General features: G+C 36.8%; 1 protein-coding gene across 1 annotated transcript in view; it reads left to right on the plus strand.

The window, feature by feature from the left end:
• KIF5B (kinesin family member 5B) overlaps positions 1–14,442 on the plus strand; it is a 71,909-nt gene extending 57,467 nt beyond the window's left edge. Inside the window, exons 17-26 of the mRNA XM_027841521.1 lie at positions 841–958; positions 1,700–1,761; positions 1,855–1,964; positions 2,637–2,738; positions 3,761–3,821; positions 3,901–3,972; positions 4,117–4,221; positions 5,268–5,484; positions 8,825–8,957; positions 11,885–14,442. Of these exons, the coding sequence (XP_027697322.1) occupies positions 841–958; positions 1,700–1,761; positions 1,855–1,964; positions 2,637–2,738; positions 3,761–3,821; positions 3,901–3,972; positions 4,117–4,221; positions 5,268–5,484; positions 8,825–8,957; positions 11,885–11,891 (987 nt within the window). The 3' untranslated portion in view covers positions 11,892–14,442. The remainder of the gene's footprint in view (positions 1–840; positions 959–1,699; positions 1,762–1,854; positions 1,965–2,636; positions 2,739–3,760; positions 3,822–3,900; positions 3,973–4,116; positions 4,222–5,267; positions 5,485–8,824; positions 8,958–11,884) is intronic.
• Positions 14,443–22,023: the final 7,581 nt, after the last annotated feature.

Below are 22,023 nucleotides of genomic sequence, written 5' to 3' on the forward strand. Positions count from 1 at the left end.
AGGACACCCTCATCTTCTGAAACAGGAAGGAAGGAGAAAGAGGATTCAAAGCTTTCAAGGTGGTAGCCGTGTCAGTAAAACAAGTGGCGGGGTCATCAACAGGAGATGTTAAGGAAGGAGACAGAGGTATGTGGAGGAGGTTTGAAATAGTTGCTTTGGTAATATATTGAGATGCGAACCTGCTGCAAACAATGCCTAAAATCTTAATGTGTCCCTTTTCTTGTTCTTATTAAACAGAATGCTTAAGGGTAAGAAAGGGTCTTGAGGATCACAGTAAACTAGTAAAATTAACAACCAGTGATGTGGAACCATTGTCAGAAAATTATGCCGTACTGTAGGGTGACTTCTCAGGAATAGAATGTGTAAGGCATACAGAAAAATTATATGGAATAAAGTTAAATGGGGGAAAGCATAGAAATACCACTATCATTGCCCTCCCTTCAAGACTACTGTTTTCCAGTTGACACATTGGCTAAGTTCTTAAAGATTTTAAATCGGGGACTTTGTAGTTTGCTGTATATTTATTTTCTTTAACATTTATTTATTTTTAAAAGTTTTTATTATCTCTTGCTACCCCTGCCTGCAATGAACAATCAAAAAGAAGAAAAGAAAAGAAAGCCCTCAACAGCAAATACTACTAGCCTAGCAGAACAAATTCCCTCATTGGCCATGTCCAAAAACGTATGTCTCATGATTTTATCATATATTTGAAAACATTAATTGCCTGGACTCTGATTTTTTTATGAGATTTATTTTATTTATAAGATTCTTTTGCCACCAAAGTGGTTGAGATTTTTTTCCCCACTTCAGATTACTCCAAATATATTTTTTCTTTGAAAGCATGAAGCAAAAATCAAGTCATTGACTGAATACCTTCAGAATGTTGAGCAAAAGAAAAGGCAGTTGGAAGAATCTGTGGACTCCCTTAATGAAGAATTAGTCCAGCTGCGAGCACAAGGTATGTTAATTTCTTATTTTCCAGTGGGTATATTTCTTGAATTTTGAATTATACATGTGTATTGTGGGGCTATTCCCTTCATGCTAACAAACTGGAACCCCAGAAATTTCATTGCTCATTTCAATCACCTTTGAATATTGCATTTTTCTCCACTGCCTAAGCAAAGCCAAGTTAGCGATTTTGATTTTTGTATTACCAGCCTTTCAGAAATCATCCATGTTGATTCTTCCTTTCAGCCAACTTTTATTTTTACTAATGAAAGGTAGTAGAGATAGGGACTTGGTTTTTTGAAATTACATTTTAATAGGTATAAGACTAATCTGGGAAACTACTTCATGCATAACAATGAAGTCACATTGAAGACCTGGGTCATAAGGAATTGTAAACTGTCCAGTTTCCTATAGAGTCTTCCTGTCACATCTGCACCCAAGGCCTACTGCTGCATTCTAGGAATAAATAATTCTCAGAGCTGTCCCCTCTCAGCCTTCCCAGGAGCAGGAAGGGAACTGTTTGAATTTCAAGGGATTTTGTATATAAAGTAACAGTAATAATTTAGGAATTCAATATGTCAACAAACATTGTGGTTTTACTAACTGCTAATGATGTGAGGCAAGATTTGCCATTTAGGATGTGAATAATTGAAAGGGTTTGGGGGTTGACAATTATTGCTGCAGAGAAATGGGCCATATTTTCTATAACCTGTATTAGAAACATGCTGTTCTTTTCCTTTCCCCTGCCCAGAGAAAGTCCATGAAATGGAAAAGGAGCATCTAAATAAAGTTCAGACTGCAAATGAAGTTAAGGTAAGCTCATTTTTATGTTACGATCTTAATTTTTGATACATCAGTGTTCATTTTTGACCTTTTTTGTTTGTTTGTTTAAAAAAACTGTTTTAGCAAGCTGTTGAACAACAGATACAAAGCCATAGAGAAACTCATCAAAAACAAATTAGTAGTCTGAGAGATGAAGTTGATGCGAAAGAAAAGCTTATTACTGATCTTCAAGAGTAAGTGTTTGATTTTTTATTTTAATACATTCGCTTATACATTTACAATTTAATTTCAACAAAAGTATATTTGGGAGAGATTCAGTGGGGAAAAGTAGGATAATCTTTATATAAGTAAACACAGATAGATACAGGTATTTGTAACATTTTCTTTGAATTTTGAATCATTACACAAATGCAGAAATCAAAACTGCAGGTAGGATATTTTCCTAAAAAATACACATTTCTGATTGAAACATAAGCTCTGAGTGAAAAATTTTGAAACTTTTAAGTTGTTTTTCATTTTAAAATGGAGTGGTGGAATTTACTTACTTTTCTTTTTTTAAAAGTCTTAAGAAAAATCTTGAGACAATAGAAATAAAAAAATTATTTGAAATTACAAACAAGCAAAAGTAAAGTATGTAGGAACTATTGTCCTTACATATTACCGTTTATGCAAGTCTGTGTATAAAACAGTATTAGTTATGTCAAAAAAGATCAGTTGTGTGAATGATAATATTTGGCTTTTTTTTTTTAACATGGAGCTTCGTAGTAAAAGAGAAATCTTAGTTTAGATATTAGGAAAAACTTGACTGTGAAAACTGAAACTTTGAAAAGTCTTAACACTTTTCTGAGTCTATTTTGACACATTTTATAAAGCTAATATTACTTATGCCTTTTGTTTTTCAATAGTCAGAATCAGAAAATGATGCTGGAGCAGGAACGCCTGAGAGTTGAACACGAGAAGTTGAAAGCTACAGATCAAGAAAAAAGCAGGAAACTACATGAACTTACGTGAGTGAGAATTTTAGCAAAATCTAAAATAGGAGACTGAATTGGAGTAATGAGGAGAAGCTGGGCCCAACATAAGGCTGTAGGCAAAATGAGGTCGCCTGAATGCAGGTGGCTGGAACTTGTCTTTAATGCATACAACTAGTAAGCAAGATGGACCTGCCCCACTTGCCTGCTGATGCCATTGTTTTAGCTGGCTGCTACCAGGTGTGAATCATTAAGGAGAGATGTTTCTGTTTATTTAACAATTCACTGGGTAGCAAGTGTAGTAAAGGCTTGATTATTCTTAAGTCAGTTAGGTTCCTTTGGAACTAACGGTTTGTGATCTAGAAAAGCTCACATAACTAACCCTACAGTTTTCTTGCTTCTCTGTCTTATAAGAGAACAGACTAGCTGATATCAGAGATTATTTTAAAAGCAACTTCTAGAGTATGGTCATAATGACAGACTCAACCCCAGTCACCCATATCTCATGTGTCTATGCTACTATGCAACCATGACTAGTCACAATAAATACCCTAAGGCATGTAAGATCCTGGAGTGCTTTCTGATTCCTCAAAAGAAACTTCAGTTTATGTTTAGTGTGGTTTTAGTGCAAAGTAATATTTATCATATTCTAATTCTCTGATAATTTTAATATCTGCTTAACTGCCAGTTAACCACCTCATTCCACAACCATCATTTTGATTCACAAACACTTAAATCAGTACCAGTTGTTATCTCTTTTTGTGCACACTTCAAACAAATAATTTTACCTCTTTCCACCATTGAAGCATTTCACTTTTCTGTGGAAATAGTGTTCTATATATCCCATAAGTAAGAGTCTTGAGCGTCAAACAAATTATACATGTAAGATTTTCAACAAAAATTTCTAATTCACTCTAACAATCTAGCTTCTATTGGATGAAAGATTTTTTTTTCCTCTCTTCCTGTTACATAAAGCCAGGTTTTGTTGAACCAGAAGATAAAATTGGTACGTTTACATGCATAGCTATATGTACATATTTTTTATTCCTTATTTTTAGTGTCATGCAAGACAGGAGAGAACAAGCAAGGCAAGACCTGAAGGGTTTAGAAGAGACAGTGGTAAGAGGATTTAAAATTTTGGATTTTACACTTATCCAAAATATGAAATATTAAGTTATAAAAATGTTTTTCATTCAAGGCAAAAGAACTTCAGACTTTACACAACCTTCGGAAGCTCTTTGTTCAAGACCTAGCCACGAGAGTTAAAAAGGTAATTTAACATCCTTGAAATTCTTGTATTGGCCCTTTAATTTTATGTGTAAATTTCACTTTTATGCCTTTAGTTTTTCTTAGTTTTCTTAAATAATTTTATATGTTTAAATACTGATGTGATTCATTATCTCTTTGTTCTCAGAGTGCAGAGATTGATTCTGATGATACTGGAGGTAGTGCTGCCCAAAAACAGAAGATCTCCTTTCTTGAGAATAATCTTGAGCAGCTCACTAAAGTGCACAAACAGGTAATAAAATGGAGATAAAATGACTTGTAGAAATGCCAGTTACTTGAAAGGCTTTTATATTTTTGTCTGTCATTCAGAGGCTTTCCAGTCCCTGTGGTCTAGAATTCCGTGAGACATATTTTCAGACCCTGAGTTTTTTCTGTTAACTGCAGTATACAAACAAACTCCCAAGAACTTTAGAGGAGGAGAGGAGAGGAGGCTAATGGATAGGGATCTTTTGTTAGGAGTCTCCCTCCCTGAGAAGCAGACTAACGAAACCATGTAATTGTATAGCCTCTGCAGGTTCTTGAAGTTTAGTAAGCATTGATGGATCCTCCATTCTCAGTTTCCCTTCCCCTGCCCCAACCCCTAGTTGCCTGATCAGTAATTCTTTCCAATTTTACCAAGATTTGCACAAGATAGTTCCTCAGTAAAAATGTGAACTGAATGAGATAGTGTTAGTTTAATAACGCAAATGTCATTTGTATAGCTAAGAATTGTGTCATTTGGGATTATTTTTGCTAGTTTTTTTCTTTTAAACCTGACCTGTAATTTCATTGGTGTGGAGAACGCCCAGTGAGGAAGCTCTCCCTTCCATTGCCAACCTGCACTTGCTCAGCAGCCCAGTCTGAAAGAGTAGCCTCAAGCCCTGAGAGGCTAAGGAACCTGGCTACGGTCACACAGGATTTGTCCCAGGCATCAGCCGAGGCCAGCTTTCTGTCCATTTTGCCATGCTTCCTCTCTGTATGTTTTATATTGGGGATAAATGAGTAGTTGAGTTCAGCTGACTGGGAAAAAGTCACCAGCAAGTGGTAGATCTGGGGTTTCGGCTCAGTTCTTCAGACCTCACAGCCAAAGGGCTCTTCCTCCTACACCTGCAGCTGCTTTGGGGAGAAATGTATGTCTTCAACTATGCCCATGTCCATTTCCCCTTTCTCTGGAGGAAGAGCTGGAGCAGGTTGTATGTGTTAAAAGCAAAAATGCCAGAAAATAGGTATTTACCTTGTAAGTGAATATGGTTGGTTAATATTCTAAAGAGTAAATCATTCGCTTTGACTTACCCTCAGTTGGTACGTGATAATGCAGATCTTCGCTGTGAGCTTCCAAAATTGGAAAAACGACTTAGAGCTACAGCTGAGAGAGTTAAAGCTTTGGAGTCGGCTCTGAAAGAAGCCAAAGAAAATGCCTCCCGGGATCGTAAACGGTATCAGCAAGAAGTCGATCGGATTAAGGAAGCAGTCAGGTCAAAGAACATGGCCAGGAGGGGACATTCTGCACAGATTGGTGAGTAGAACGTGGATAAGAGCTTGTTTTTTTTTTTTCCTCTGAAACTGTTCTCTCTCTCTGTTTTCAACATTCACTTTTATAATATTTTGAGTTCTAAGTTTTTTCCCCTCCCTCCTCTCCCCCTTCCTCAAGACAGCATGCAGTCTGATATAGGCTATAAATGTATAATCACATTAAACATATTTCCACATTAGTCATGCTGTGAAAGAAAAATCAGAACAAAAGGGGAAAACCACAAGAAAAGAAAAACAAAAAAAAAACAGAAAAAAAGAGAAAATAGTATACTTCAATCTGCATTCAGACTCCAAGGTTCTTTCTCTCGATGTGGATAGCATTTTCCATCATGAGTCTTTTGTCTTAGATCATTGCATTGCTGAGAGGAAAAGAGTTTTGAACTCTCGTTTTAGACCAAATGACTTTCATTTAGACAAATATTAACTTGATTTATTTCAGATGTGCTATGTGTGCTCTAAAACTACATGAGAAATAGATTTTTGGACTTTTATTTAATCTTCAAAATACTAGCCAAAAGGCTTTTCCATTTACAAATATAAACTGCATTTCTCTGTGCTTATAGTCTTTGGTCAGAGTGCACTGTGTAGTATATAGAAAAACTACAAACCAGAATCAGAAATTCTAGAAGTGCATAATATTTAGAATACTAAATGACAAAAGTGAAGCCAAATGCAAATCAGGCTTTGTTTAACAAGGCAAGATCGTTTCACTCTTATATCTCTATGATCCTATTATGGAATTAAATGATTTGACTTGTCAGCATGAAAAAAATATTGTTTTATGAATTGGTTAAATCAGTATTCTGTTCGTGTTGCTGAATGGTTAGTTCTTGAAATCATAATTCTCTAAAAACAATTTAAATGAAATAAAATAAAAATATATTTATTTGATGGTTACTTTAGTTTGTGAATTTTGCAGTGTTTTCCACTAACAGACTTTATATATAAATCAGTGGATTGGATCTTTAATTTCGTCAGTTTAGAAATTCCCTTCAAAATAGCATGATTGAAACCTACCCCTGCCTTTTCCTACCATGTGATTTTTGTCTCGGTCCTCACTCCTCCATAGGGAATCCATCTAGCTTAATGGAGGGCTTTTCTTTAGGTCTTACAATAGGGGAGTGTACCAGTACAACTTTCAAGCTCTCATTCTATTTTTTATTCATCATCCTTCTTAATGATATCCCGAGTTTATTTTTTCTCCTTCAATTGGAAGAAAAAAATAAAAACAAAATTCTTCTAACAAATGAGTATAGACAGTCGAAACAAATTCCCATATTGGCCACATCCAAAAATGTGTGTTTTATTCTGCATTTAGTCTATCACCTCTTCTGACCTCTTTTATGCCAAGATTTCTTAAGGCTTTGTTTTCACAACTATCAATAAATGAGCTTTAAGCTACATCATAATGTAAATAAATCTGCTCTTCAGAAGCAGCATATTTGGAAAGTATGTGCCAACAAAACACTAACTTCCATAAGTTAAGGGTGGGTATTAAAAGTGAAAACCTTTTGTGGCCCTTCTGAATATCCTGGAGATAGACATAGAGGCTAATTACTCTCCCCCTCCCTATCCTCTCATAAATACTTTTTAAGTGAGGGGGATCCTGCCCCGCCATAAACTTCATAACCACACAGAGACCACCCTTATAGTCTCTAGTCTTAGGAAAATGAAATGTAGCACCTCACAAAATGGGGGAATGCTGCCTCTCAATTGCATAGTCATTTAAGTGAGGGGGTGGAAAAGAGGGTCCAGTTCTGAACTGCAAAACATGCCCACTTTTCAAGTGCAGGAAAGGGAGAAGACCCAGCAGAGAGAAAATGCAATAGGAAGGAAACAGTGCTGTGCACTGTCCTACAAAGCTGGGAGAGCTGAGCATGTCATAAAGGAGGCTCCCAGGGTCAATGAATACAGGACATTGGATTTGATAGTCAGGAGGGGACATTTTTGAAAGGGGTGGGGGAAGCCACATTACCAGGGGCTAAGAATTGCGTGGGCAGGAAGGGGTGAGAGGGTGAAAGTGCCATAGTTTCAGCACAGCTTACTTGCAGATGTAAAAGAAAGTGGGCAGAATTTTTTCTTTTTCTTCTTTCTTTTTCTTTTTTTCATTTATCTACCTATCTGTTTAATGTCTTCTAAAGAACTCCATTATGTTATCCGTCTTACAGCTTTGGTAAACTACTGAAAGTAGGAGTGGAATCAATCCCAAAGAGAAATGCGGCCACTAAGCCATACATAAAGATCCCTGTGGGCTGCACATTGACTTAGAAAACCACATAATCTGTGTTCTATTTTATTTTTATTTTGTTAAATATTTCCCACAATTATATTTTAACATGGGTTCGTGCGGCATGCTGGAATGTTACCTCTGCAGTAGACATTTTAGATTGTGTTTAGTTATGTTCTAATCTCTAAAGAAGATTAGTTGCTTTTTTATTATTAAAAGTCTGCATCAGTTAATAACCTACCTATAATCACCATTACTAGGAGAAAGATCTAAATTTTGTATTTTCCTCCTCTAAAATATTCTCATCATTCAACCAGTAAAACAGCATTAAATGCCTACTATGTGCTAGGCACTGGAAATACAGAAAAGACAAATGTTCCTGCCCCTCAAGAAGGGCCCCCAGCAAGATGTACTTGTGTGTGTGTGTGTGTATATATATACTTACATACAAACACACAAATATGGAGGAGGGCACAACCAGTTTAGGGACTGGGATAGGGTGTGGACTAGAAAAGGTGACTGACTCCCTTATCACCCAGCTCCAAAGCCTTATATAGATCTGCATGTTCATTGAAGCAAAAGCCAAAGAGGCTTTGAGTGCAAGCCCAGGAAACCCTTGTGTACAGAGGCCTCAGCAGGCTGTTCAAAAGGACCCCACAGAGGAGCCGTGGCATATTTTGTTGGCACAATAGTGTGTCTGTCTGTCTGTCTGCTTGTTACACAAACAGACAGAGAGGAGGAAAAGGGAGTTGATGTTACTTCAGTACTGCAAGGAACTATGGTTTCATCTGTGTGGGCTCAAATACTGAAGTTGATGCTGTCGATTTTGAGGTAGTATTAATCTATTTTTAAAATCTAAAATAGTGTGTAGGGGGATGTGAAGAGCTTATCTGATTGTTGTTTTAATTTGGGGCACTTTTTGGACGTAGTCATAGAACTCCAGTTTTTTTTTAGCCTGAACTCATAAAGACACAAAGACCACCCAAGAAAAGACGTTGTGATATATGCTGATGGAGGGAAAAAAAATCATACTGATTTAATTGCTTGAAAAATTGTGATAAATGGTGTTCAAAAGTCATTCTTTACTTTTATTTAGCTAAGCCCATTCGTCCTGGACAGCATCCGGCTGCTTCTCCAACTCATCCAAGTGCAATTCGTGGGGGAGGCGCGTTTACTCAGAATAGCCAGCCTGTGGCAGTTCGTGGTGGTGGAGGCAGACAAGACAAAGTGTAAGTGTTTGTACTTGCAAATTTTCTGAATTTTTTTTTTATGCTATGCCCATTGGGGATCAAAGAAGAGTAGAAAAATTTGAGATACTTGATTTTGAAATGTTTTAAATAGCTTTTTGAAGCCTTAATAGAATCAAGATTCCTAAATGAGTTTGAATTTTTATTAGAGGCACATATGTGCTATAGAAATTATTTTTTAAAAACATTTTTACTGTAATAGCTATAATTTTGACTTAGACTTTGTGTACTGGCCAGGTAATCAGTAATTAGATGTTAATTTAATGATTGACATAATGTGAATGACATATAATAATAATTGACATAATTTAGTGATTGACAAAAAAAGGGCAGCAGAAAACATTTCATGATGACCAGTTACTTATGATATAAAAATACATAGTCTGTTATTGAAGGCCCCAGATGCTCCTGTCCTGGACCCACCTAGAAGTGATCTCTGTTTCCTTCTGTTTCCTCCAGTTTCTCACAGAACTCTGCCTAAAAACCTCTCTTAGTCAGCTACCATCATCTTACTTTTCTGACAGTTATTTTTCTACAGTTTTAGACTCCTTTTCTATATTAAGTAGTCCTTGAGGGGAAGGCTGTCTCCTCTAATCTTTTCTCCAAAACCCACTCCCCATTTTGACTTTTTCCTTTCCCGCACATTCAGCCATTTGTCAGGTTGTATCCGTTCCACCTCCATAATCTCTCAGATGGCCCTCTTTATTTCCACTACCTCTGACTTCACAGAAGCTATTATCACATCTGAATATTTGCAGTAACCTCTATTCTATTCCTCTTTCCCTCAAACCATCCTTCATGTTGATGATAGAGCTGATCTGAACGTGGGGAAAATTAGCCATCTCTCCTCTTTTCAAAGCCCTCTAGTGATTTCCTATTGCCTGCCCAATCAAGTTCAAACTCCTTAGCCTAACCTTCAAAGCCTTTTCCATTATGGGAAATTCCCGACCTTTCCAGCCTTGTCTTATACTATTTCATTCTCTCTGTGTTTCATTTCCCCCAAACTGAACTACATACCATCTCCCATATATGTCTCATACTGTCCTGTATCTGGGCCTTTTTTCATAAATCACACCCCTCCCTCTGTCACTCTTCTTCTTGGACCTTACATAGGATACAATTTGCAGTTTCCATGCTTGTGCATCATTTTGCATTATAATTTATGCATTTGTTGTAGCCCATTATTAGGTTGTGAAGTCCATGGGGGCAGCAATTATATTTTATTTTTATCTACCACCAGGACCTGGTGCTGTGCTGTGTGCATAGTAATCACTTAATAATTGTTTGATTTACAGTAGGAAACAAAACCAAATGGCATAGAGGTTCATCTTTTTAGAAAAATCAGTTAAAGAATTTTGAGTTGGACCATCTTTGAAATCATTTGGTCTCTTTTACAAATGAAGAAACTGAAGCCCAGAGTTGTTAATTAACTTGCCCAGAGTCGTACAGTTTTAGATATTCAGTTAGTTGGCAGAGCCGGTATCAGAACCTGTCTCCTGACTCCCCCCCCCCCCCCCCCCCCCCCCCCCCCTTTCTGCTTTATAATACCTTCATAATCTTTTTTTTTTTTTAAACATATCATCAGACGTATCATGAATGCCTCAAATATGTGATTTCACTTTGATGACTCCCATCATTACCAGTCATAATCCCTCCAGTAAATGGATAGATGAGTTGCTTTGGTCAGAAAAATTCAACAAGCATTTTGTAGTCAGCCTTCCCTGGACAAGGTCTGTGTTCTGTCCATATTCCCCACAAAGGAGGCATTGCTTGACCTGGGTAGAAGTTAGAATTTGAATTTCAAGCAGTTCTGATGTTTGTTTGCCATTACTTATTGGTCCCAATCATATACCAATTTAGATGAGCTGTATGTTAATTTAGATTGTTTCTGCTTCCTGTTTGGGTTGGGCTTTAGGAAGCCGTGGAGATGCTTGCACTAAAAACAGCCAGTCAGTTTTTGATGATGGCCCTTACAGTGTTACCATGTATAAACTGCACCACTCCTTCTTGAGAATGTGGAAGAAGGACAATATTGTGCTTAAATTAACTTGAATTTTGAACTTTTAAGTGCTGTGTAATAGCAGTTTTGCCACATGAGGGAGATAGAACCCTCTCTATACTTTAGCTATGTTGGCAACACTAGAAACTATTTTAAAATACTGGGTTCATTTTATTGTTTGTTCTGTATAGTGGAGACACCCACCCTACCCCACTCCATCCCCCTATCCTAAAGAATGGCTAGAAAGAAGCTGTGAAAGTTTTTGTACAGTAACTTGAGATCATTTTATCTTAAAAATTCTAGTGTGACTGGAACAGTTCAGATTGATTCCTTCTACTAGAAAAACAATTCAAAATCCCACTGGCAATCATCATCGTTATTACTGATTCTATTACTGCTAAGCTATCTGTGAATTAATTTTAACACTTCTCCCTGGATGAGGAACCCTATAGCACCTGAGAGAATGGTGGATAACAGTCTCCCTCTTTCCCCTTTTGTGAGGATCTCTTTCCTCCCTCTTTTTTCTTCATCCCATTTTCTTCTTTTGCTCTTTTTGCGCTCTATTGTCTCCACCTTTTTATTTCTGCTCTGCTATCCTTGCCAGCCCACTCGAAACTATTGTTTATTCTTTCCAGTGATTCTAAAGACTTAAAAAATAGTTAGCTTTTATTAGCTTATTTGTGTCCCTTTCTATGATGTTCAAATGGAGGTAAATGGAAGAAGTCTTTTTTTAAAGTTTGGTGAGTAAGGTGGTTATTGATGTAGCTTTAAAAAGTATTAGATTATTCATAAATTTTAATCTAGCTGTTTTGAAATTGTATCACCCCACTTCATAATTACAACAGAAAATCAAGAATTATTTGTAAATTGAAATACTAATTTTTCTTTGCTTTTTTTTCCCCTCTTTCAGCTGTTGAAGATGATGTGTTGTTATCAAACAGAGAGAGCCTCATTCCATGACTATAATCTCTCCGCTCCAGGGATTATAGGATTATAACTTTTTTAAATGTATAAATTATACCTGGCCTGTACAGCTATTTCCCACCCAACTCATCTTGCAAATTCTGCTGATTCTCAACAAAACTAGAGTGCAATTTTGGCGTCTTGGAAAATTGACATGTAATTTCAGAGTGTAGCCCTGTTCATGACACGATTTGTCTTTCATGTCTTAAATTTAGCCTGCACTGTGCCAAGTTGAATGTACTCTACAGGTTTAAAAAATATTTTAGTTTAAGTTACCTTCCTTCTTTTGTGTGTGTTTTCTTGTTTTAGGGAACATGGAACAAGGTTGGAGTTTAGATTTGATATTGTTTTACCCCTTATAACACTATGTGTCCCACTGTGTGTATCAGGGCAGCGCTTAAAGACTCCTGGAAATGACATCAGGGCTAAAATTTATTTGTATGGTTTCTGAAGTGTGCTTCTGAAAATCATTTGGGCACTGAAATCTTGGAACTGCATAACTAGACATTTCAGTTTCAACCAGGCTGCTTAACTCTTAATCTGATGAAATGCCTGTTGCCAGGTTATTTTTAGTTAAATACTATATATTAACAAGTAAACCTAAGTTTACACAAGAGAGTTGGTTTGGCAAAGGAACATTTTTATGTGTTGTTCCTGATTCTATACACAATATAGTTTGATGAGGTGAAAATATCCTGCTTCATTCCGGTTAGCCTACTAGCTGGCACAGAAATCTGACAGTTAATTTATCATCTCTAACATAGCAAAAGGAACTAGAAGGGTCTAGAACTAAATTTAATTTTTTATTCTCACATTATCAGTAATATATCAATGATCTAAATTTAGCATTTGGAAATTGAGAAAATGTGAAGTAGCTTAAACAGCTAGATAATTAAGTAAAACACACTGATGCACGTAAAATAGGAATTAGTTCATTTTGGTCACCCATCCCTGAGGTGTGTTTTAAGATTGTTCTACACTTGAGTTGTACACTATAATTTATTTCTGGTTTAGTCTAGAAATATTGGGATGTTTACTCCAAACCTTTTATATTAAATGAATCTTTTCTTTTTTGCCTTGTTTGCAAGAGTCACTAGTATATTCATGAAATAAAATGGTTTCTTTTGTTGGCTTTAGTCCATGATTTTGTAATTAGATCTAGACTTTTTAACCTGTTGCTCCCAGTTCTTCCTCAGAGGATTAAAATGAATCAACGATTTCATTTAAAAAGTAATATCAATGATATGGAAAAGAGATCTCAAATCTTTGCTTCTTCTAGGGCTTTTAGCAGGATTTAGGGAAAAATCAGGGTTTGGGAGCTAATACTGTAGGAACTCTGAAGTTCTTTATTAGGACGTTGGTGGCAAAATAACTTTTTAAGCAAAGTTTTATATACAAATATTTGTATTGTGAAATTTGGAGCCATTGTCAGAAGTTTCAGACCCTAATTGGCTTACTTTTCTATTTCCTTAACTACTGTAATTTCCAGTTTTTGTAATAATTTTGATTTAAAGGGTGAATTTATTTATTTATTTTTTTGTTAACAGCCAGAAATCTTTGCTGTTGCGGTTTGTAGCCCTTAAAGTTGATATTTGCTTTCAGGACTGATCAAAAAAGAAGCACTCCAAAATTCAAGATGAAATCTTTGTGTGCAGCAAGATAGGCAATTTTACTAAGAAAGAAAATCCTGCAACATTTGGGATGAAGATAAGAGTTTTCTAACTGAAAACACCTTTGTCTTGCCTGCCTGATGGGTGCATATGCTTAGACATTTGTATTTCACTTCTGACTGCAAACTGGTTTTCTTGGAAATATACATAAATGAAGCAGATTTTTTTTTTCTCTTTTGTCTGTCTATGGTAGTTTCATTCCTGTAAGTAAAGTATCACGGGTATCGGTGCTGAGCATTGCTGTGTAACAGTGCAATTGTAACTAGCATGTAGCTCAAAAATATACATTACCTTTTTATATCTTAATAATTTTTTAATTTCTAATTTTAAACCTTTTGCAAAGTTTACCAAGAATTACATCTAAATTTTTTAAAAGGAACTGCTCTTTGGTTCTGCTACGGTAGGTCAATGGAACAGAACATTTACTCTTTGTAAATGAACATTTTCAGTCTCTAATAGGACCCTGACGCAATGCTATTTCAATTTGCAGTATCCCTTTTTTGGAGTGGATTTTATTTTTATGTTCCTCTGAATTGTCTTGTTAAATGGTTTAGAAGAAAAACTCAGTGAAATAAAAGAATAATATTTATTCATGGTGATCAATTAAATTATTTGCATAATTTAAGATTACTGACTCGCTACTGTGTGTAACTCTAAATTTGACATGAGATGACATGAGTGAATCTACCTGTGGAAGACATTGGCTTAATTTCAGTGCGTGAAGAAGATACATTCAAAGATAATTGGTTTGGGGAAGACGCCATATAGTTTTAATTTAACCTGCATGCTGTAAATGTATTTGTGTTTAAATAAAGAGAGACAAAAAACACTGAAATTTAGTGACTTTATTAAAACTTTGAAATCAAGTATTGTTGTTCTGTTTTAGTAAGACCAAATTACTTTTCTTTTGGCATGATGGCAGATTGTTCATTAATATCTTTACATTCATTTTCTAAAATTTTATTGTAGCCTTTATGGGTAGCAGATGTTAAATATCCCTACTCCCAGGAATTATGAGCTTGAAATGAATTATGCCATCAATTTTTCCTGTTTCACTTCTATACACTTTCCATTATAAAGTTTTATTTGGGCTTAACTGACTTTATTGAGTTTCAAGTTTGAATGTGGCCCGAAATTTTATTTTTGAGATCATTAGTGGACATACAAATACAACAGGAAGACTAAATTTTAAAAGAGGAACTTGGTTTCTTCCTCTAAATTATCTTGTCTTTACGTGGAAAAATAAATGGTGACAAGAAGGATAAATATGCTTTTTGTACATTGTAGGTACTCAGTGTCAAAAACTATATGGAGTCTGTCTAGATTATGGCTTTCCCTAAATCAGTCATCAGAAGCATCCAAGTGGTAGCATCTTGCGGTGCTACCCATTTCAAAGCAAATTATAAAGGTAAGTTCAGGCATTTAGGGAAGTGTTGAATAAAAAGAGGTCTGAATTTTGTGAATTTGCATATTGATAAGTAGAATTGGGAGATTGTTACGGGATTTCTAAATGAATGACTCATAGAATAACAACTTTTCCCAAAGGTTTCATGGAAAAAACAGCCTAAACAGCTTATCAAAGCGATTAGTAAACTCTTAACATGCTTTATAAATGATAAATGTGAGTTGTTATTATGACACCCTTTAATTATAGCCCAAGCTGACAACTAATTCAAACGTTACATGTGGTACAGGGAGAAAAACTGTAGGGAGAAAAAGCACTCCAGCAAAAATTTAAAAACTGCTGTCAAATAAGAGTAGAAGGATGAGGAGAATTAATAGGCTCGTGCCTCCAAACTGCCCAGAACTCCGACTTCACAGTGACAGGATGGCCTATTGACCAGGACAGCAAGGAGGTCTTAACCTTCTTCATCTCATGGACCTCTTTTTGGAACAATGTTTTTAATGCATAAAATAGTATTACAAAGGAAACCAATTATGCTGAAATAGAGTTACAGAAATATTTTAAACAAGATCATAGACCAGGGGTAAAGAACCTTTTTTGGAAAATCTTTATGAGCCATGGAAAATGTGACCTTTCAGACTGTTTAGTGCGTGAAGGTTCAGTCTTCCAGTTTGAGAATGGGAACCCAAAAAAATCCCTTTTAAGCTTTTATTCTAGAAGTAGGATTTGAAGCAGGGTCTTCCTGACTCCAGACTGGGTCTTTGAGGTAGCTAAATAGCAAAGTGGATAGAGCTGCAGACTTGGATGCAGGAAGTTTTGAGTTCAAATCCTGCCTCAGGCAGTTATTAGCCGTGTGACCCTGGGCAGTTTCCTTTTTCTGTGAAATGAGGATAGCACCTTCCTCACATTTGTCCTGAGGTTCGAGTGAGATGAGATTTGTTAGCATAGTGCTTGGCACATAGTAAGTGCCATATAAATGTTAGCTGCTATTATAGAAAATTCCACGCAATCCATACAAACACCTCAGCACCCACCAGTCCAACTAAAATTGGATAAAAACAGGTAGTCATGAAAGTGTGTGAATCTAGGTTATTTTTTAAATGTTTAATTAGAGTATTTTTCAATTTTATGATCCTCTTTGTTGAATCTATAATATGACATGACCTAGAGTGCTCAGACAAGAAAGCATTAAGAATTATGAAATGGTAAAGTGATAAGGGTCAACTAGTCTATCTTCCCTCAGCCATTAGTTATGCCTCATATACTTAAAAACTCACATTTACATAATGTGCTTTTATATAGTATTTCTCTGCTTGTATCTGAAGTGACACTGGAAGCTTTCAGGTTTTCAGTTCCAGTGTAAAAATTAGCTGGTCCCTTCCATACGTTGGGTTGCGATCAAATTGCACTACTGATTTCATCCTACCGTCTCCCACCTCCTTGCACTTACGCTTTTGTCTCCCGTGCCAAAAACATATGACTTCTTCATCTTTGCTTATTAAAAAAGTCTTTTTATTCAAGGCTTTGCTTTGTTCCATCGCCTCCAAACCTTCCCAGATTGCTCCCACTTGTAAGTGTGTATCCCACAAATTTTCCTAGAATATTTTCAGCCTCCTTTTACTGTATCACTCTTCACTTTGCATTTATTATACTTATTTCTGTAAGTTTTGTCCAGAGACTCTTAAGTTTTTTCACCATTGTATTCCCCCAACACTTAACACAGTGCCTAGCACATAGTGGGCATTTAATAAATAGTTGAATGGAATTGACCCAACATAAGAGGCAGTTCATTACATAGGAAAGAACTTACTCAGAAATTAATATGTTGCCAAAACAAAAGGTATCAATTTTTTTTAAGTATTTGCTCCGTTTCAAGTTAGTTTATAGGGCTTTTCATCATTTTTTGTTCAGTTTCAAATTGCCTGGGTTTTAAGTTAAAAAATCTTCCTAGATTAAATAATGAAATGGCTACACGAGCTTATCAATATACTCCCTTCACGGATGCAGGTCACAGACCATATATGTGTCATTCCATTTTAACTCTTGTCAGTATTCTCTCATAAGTTATCCATAAAGGATCCATCCAACCCGCTACAAGGACATCTTTATTCTGTAGGTACTTGGTGGCCTTCAATTGTTGGCCCTTTTCCCCTAGCTCCCATTATGTGAGGACGTTTTGTAGTAATATATTTCCTAGATATCTTTTACACCACTTCTGGCATGTAGTCACTGATCAGTACTATGCTCTAGCCCACCTGGCATGTAATCAGTTTAGTGCTATCCTCCAGCCCATCTTTAGCCAATATATTTCTTCCAATTGCTCTTCAAATCATTCACAATTTCAATTCTTAGGAGATTGTAGTCAGGCTTTCTTGGTCAAGTATTGGTTGGACTGGATGGGATTCTGAGTACTAAGAAACTGAAAGGCTGAAAGACAACATTTTTTTAAGCCCTTGCTTCAATATTGCCATACTATGGAAAGAGCACTGGACTAGAAAAAAGGAAAACTTACGTACCTCTGCCAGGTGTCTTTGGGCAAGTCATTCAGCCCTGTTAGGTGGACTTGGGTTTTCTAATCTCTACTTTCATTCACATACAGCCTCACCAGAATGTTTAAGTCATTCCCAAATACTGGACGTTTCATTAAGCCCTTAATACTTAAAAATTAAGTTTTGTTTTTGGTCAAGACCTGTGGTTTCATTGGTATAGAGAACTCTGACTTTCTTCCCTCAACTAATACAAGTTTTAGAGAAATACCTGGCACACTGAATAGTTAAGATGATTTGCCTAGGGTCACACAACCACTTATATGTCAGAGGCAGGTCTTCCCAGCTCCATAGCTGCCTCTTCCATCTACTATGCTATGCTGTTTCCAAAAATTCTAAGTATTCATACCTAATATTGAGGATTTTTGAGTCTCAGTAGAAATGATACTGAAATGACAGACCTGGAGAGGACCTAAGAGAATATGAAACAACCCCTTTCCCCCCACTTTACAGATTAGAAAACTCAGGCCCACCTAGAGAGGTCGAGTGACTTGTCTGAAGTCACCTTGCTAATTAGTGGCAGTCAGGTTTCCCATCCAGCCCAGGTTTTTTGTTTGTTTGTTTTTTTTAGTACATAGCGTCAAAGCTTTGGCTTACAGAAAGGGGCATTTCATCCTTTTAGTTTCAGGATAATTCAGAGTAACAGTAACTCAAAGGCCATCTAATCCAACCCATACTTGACCAAGAATCCCCTCAATAAGATTCCCAACAAATAGTAGTCCAAGCATGATTTGCTCATTGTCTTGACTCCTGGGCCTCAGCAAACAATTCTATTTCTATTTTCTGCACCATATCTTTTCACATACTTGAAAACAGCTCCCATGGGGTATTGTTTCTCAAGGCCTTTCAATGTCCTTATTTTCCTCTGGAATCTAACTTGTCACTGTACTTCCTAAAATGTGGCACTAAAATTGAAAATAGACATGAGCCAGCCAAAGAAAGATAGAAGACAAATATCACCTCCCATATTCTAGTCATTATACCTCTCTTAATAGAACCTAAGGTCACTGTAGCTCTCTTGCCTGCTGTTTCACATGAATGATTCGCTTTTCACTAAAACTCCCAAATTTCACTGAAACAAACTGCTGTCTAACCAGACCTCCCATGTGCTGTACTTAGGAAGTTGTTTAAAAAAAAAAAAAAGCCAAGTGTAGGATTTGGCCTTTCATTCTAACTTATTGGTATCTTTTGGATCAGAATAATGTTGTCCAACAGGTTAGGTCTCCCAGATGTGTGTCATCTACAAGTTTGGTAGTCATTCCATCTATGATTTGATTTGAAATATTCATTAAAAAAAAAAAAAGTAGAGCATACGACCAAGGGCAAATCCCTGGGGACAGTCAACTTAAGCCCTTCCTCCAAGCCCAGTAATTAATGACTAATCTTTGGGCCTGGTCATTCAATCAGGAAGAGTTTCTTAATTAACGAGTTTGAGAGAAGGAGGTAGTCAAGGCTTGTGGAAGTTATGGAGGGAGGTCCTTACTGGGAAGGAGGAGTGGATTTTTCTCTATTTCAGCCACAGTATGTAGCAGCAGATTTACTCACCTAGGAGGTTGCCCATCCAAAATTGACAAGTCGTTTGAGAGTTTCAGTCACAGTCAAGCAAGCAGAGAGGCATGACTACAGAGAGATGAAGAAGGAAGAAATTTCAAGAAATGTGACCCATGGCAGCAGAGAAAAGACAATGACAGGTTGAGCTACAGATAGTGCTTGCCAAGGAGAGAAAAGACTTCGATGCCCTTCAGAAGTACCACAATTGGGTGTGGCTTGGCACTCGTGTTCCCCACAGGCTTACCTCACTACAATAGCACATTAAATTTATTCCCACCCTTCCCACTGATCCTGCATTTGTGAGAATGTATATAAGGTTTCTAGGTGAAGTATTCTGTAGTCTGCTCCGTTCAGGCCATTATTTCTACCTCCTCCCCCACCCCCTTCCCTTTAATAAATTGGACACTGTCTCTGGAACCCTCAGCCCAATACGTTAGTTTTTGACTTATCTTGCCCAGACCTAGACCTCCATGCCACTTCCCTGACCACTCTACACCGTGTCACTGTGCATTTCCTGCCTACAACTCCAGCACACAAACATACATTTTCCAGCTCCCTTTTATGTGTTATCTTCCCCTAATAGAATTGTTGGGAGTAGGGATTGTTTTGCTTGCTTATATTTGCGTCTCCAGTACTTAATACAGTCCCTGGCATATTGTAAATGTTTAAGAAATGCTTCATCTATCTACTGTTCTTTCTATGCCATCTTAGTAAATACCTTTGCTTAGAGCTAATTGTGTCTAATGGCTGATTGTTAATGGGAAATATACGGGTGAGGGCTCATGAGCACCAGTGATTGAGTGTAGATCTCCAGGGTTATCCCAAGAACCCAAAAGTAGTTGCCCCAACCCTGCAAACCTACAAGTTCAAGTGCAACACCTACAACACCATGGAGGCTCATGTTGATAACAGAAAAATCAGCATTTTTTTTTCTTTTGTTTCAGACTGAAATTGGACGATATGTTTTTTGGTGTGTTTCCTTGCAAGTCAGAGCAATTTCTTTTCAATATGTGCTTAGTTGAATGATTAAGTACTAATTTCTGCTGTATTATAGCACACATTGTGGATTTTGCATCCCCAGAATGTTGATGCCTAGGAGTTCACATTGAACACACTGCCCCAACTTTCACTGTAGGTTTGCCCCCTTGGGTCGGGGGTATGTGTATATGATTCTCATAGATTCTAGGGGTAACTCTATGGTCACCAACTCTGAATTTGTGTGATTCTGTGATATAGCAGAAGTCAGCACCACTCCTCCCTTTGACCTTTACTGACAGTATCTCTGGATCTCCTTTATCATCCTGCTCCCCGATCTTTGGGGAAAGCCTCAGAAGTATCTCTGCAACATTCTTCTGCCCTACACCTTCTTACAGGTCAGGATTCACTTCTGCCTCATAAGAATATTTTTCATCTTGATTTTCCCTGTCAATGAGTCAATAAGTACAGTCCTATAAGAATGCAAGCAACCAACCCAGGAGTTAGGTATGTTTAATGACATTGTCACTTTATTCACATTTAACTTGATGTTGAGATGCTAACACGCCAAATATGAAATGTTTAGTTTCCTCTGCATGTGTGCTTAGAAATCATAGCAACCATTCTAAAATGATTTAAGCAATTCATTTTACTCCTACTTAGGGTCATGAGCTATTTAAAAGGGCTAAGAAAGGAGTGTAACACACAAGCAGGGCAATAACAAATAAATGTCCATTGTCCCTTGGAAGATAGAGAAGATACTATCAGAATGAACTACAGAAAACACCCACATCAACCTCTAGGGTACATTAGCTTCCCAGTAAATGGTGAATTATGCATACTACTTTTCTTGAAGTAACTGGAATTTTGCATCCCCCCCTTCCACATGTTGCTTCAAAAATGCATTTTTATTTTATACAGATGTGGGCGACTTAGATTGAACACAAAAAATATGTTTCAAGGCCAAGGAGATGAATCTGGAACTCCAAAGGCTACTTTTGCTTCCAGTCGTCTCAGTGACAAATGGAAACATGGTTCATAAGGGGAACCCTCTCCCGTCCTTCACTAACTTCTGTCACATTAAGAAATGTGACGTGAATCACAATGGCCCACCAAGTTTGACCTGCCTAAAATTTCTTAGCTTAACTCTTAGTATATTTTACACAGTAGTTATCTTTTCTTCAGACATTTACAGATTTGTTCTGTGCTAGCACAGAATAGAATCAGGTTATGGAATGTTTGGTCTCTGAAATATTTCTTCAATGTCCTTATTTTACATTTTATATTTTGAACTTTGGCCAATTTTCCTCCTTTCCTCTCCAATAAATTTTTAATAATATACTCTAGTAATGACTTAATTTAGAAGGAAACAGAGAGAGTGTGTATGGAGGGGAGATAGGCCATCTTGTTAATAGAAATAAAAATAGAATAAAAGCTAACATTTACATAGCACCCACTGTGTGCCAGGAGTGCTAAGAGCGTTACAATTATTATCTCATTTGATCCTCATAACAACCCTGGGAGGAAGATGCTGTTATTATCCCCAGTGTGCTGATAAGGAAACAGGTAAAGAGAGGTTAAGTGACTTGCCCAGAGTCACCCAGCTAGGAAGTGTCTGAGGCAGGATTTGAACTCAAGTCTTCCTGACTCCAGGCCCAGTGCTCCATCTATTATACCACCTAAACAAGTAAAACATTATTTTTTCATATTCCATATATTCCAAGAACTTATTTTTTTCAGTTACAACAGATATGTGTGTGTATGCATTCACCTAAACCTGTATTTCGGAAAGCCCTTTTTTTAATTAGCAAAGCCTAAATTCTAGAATATATAGATGGCAATTTATTATCCTCTTTGTCACTGAATCATGTGATTTCTGAGTTGGAAGGACCTTTCATGATCAACTAGTCTAGTTCTTAACCTTGCTTGTGCCAAGGAT

Source organism: Vombatus ursinus, unplaced genomic scaffold (assembly GCF_900497805.2).
Source record: "Vombatus ursinus unplaced genomic scaffold, bare-nosed wombat genome assembly UNPS02014861.1, whole genome shotgun sequence".
NCBI lineage: Eukaryota > Metazoa > Chordata > Mammalia > Diprotodontia > Vombatidae > Vombatus > Vombatus ursinus.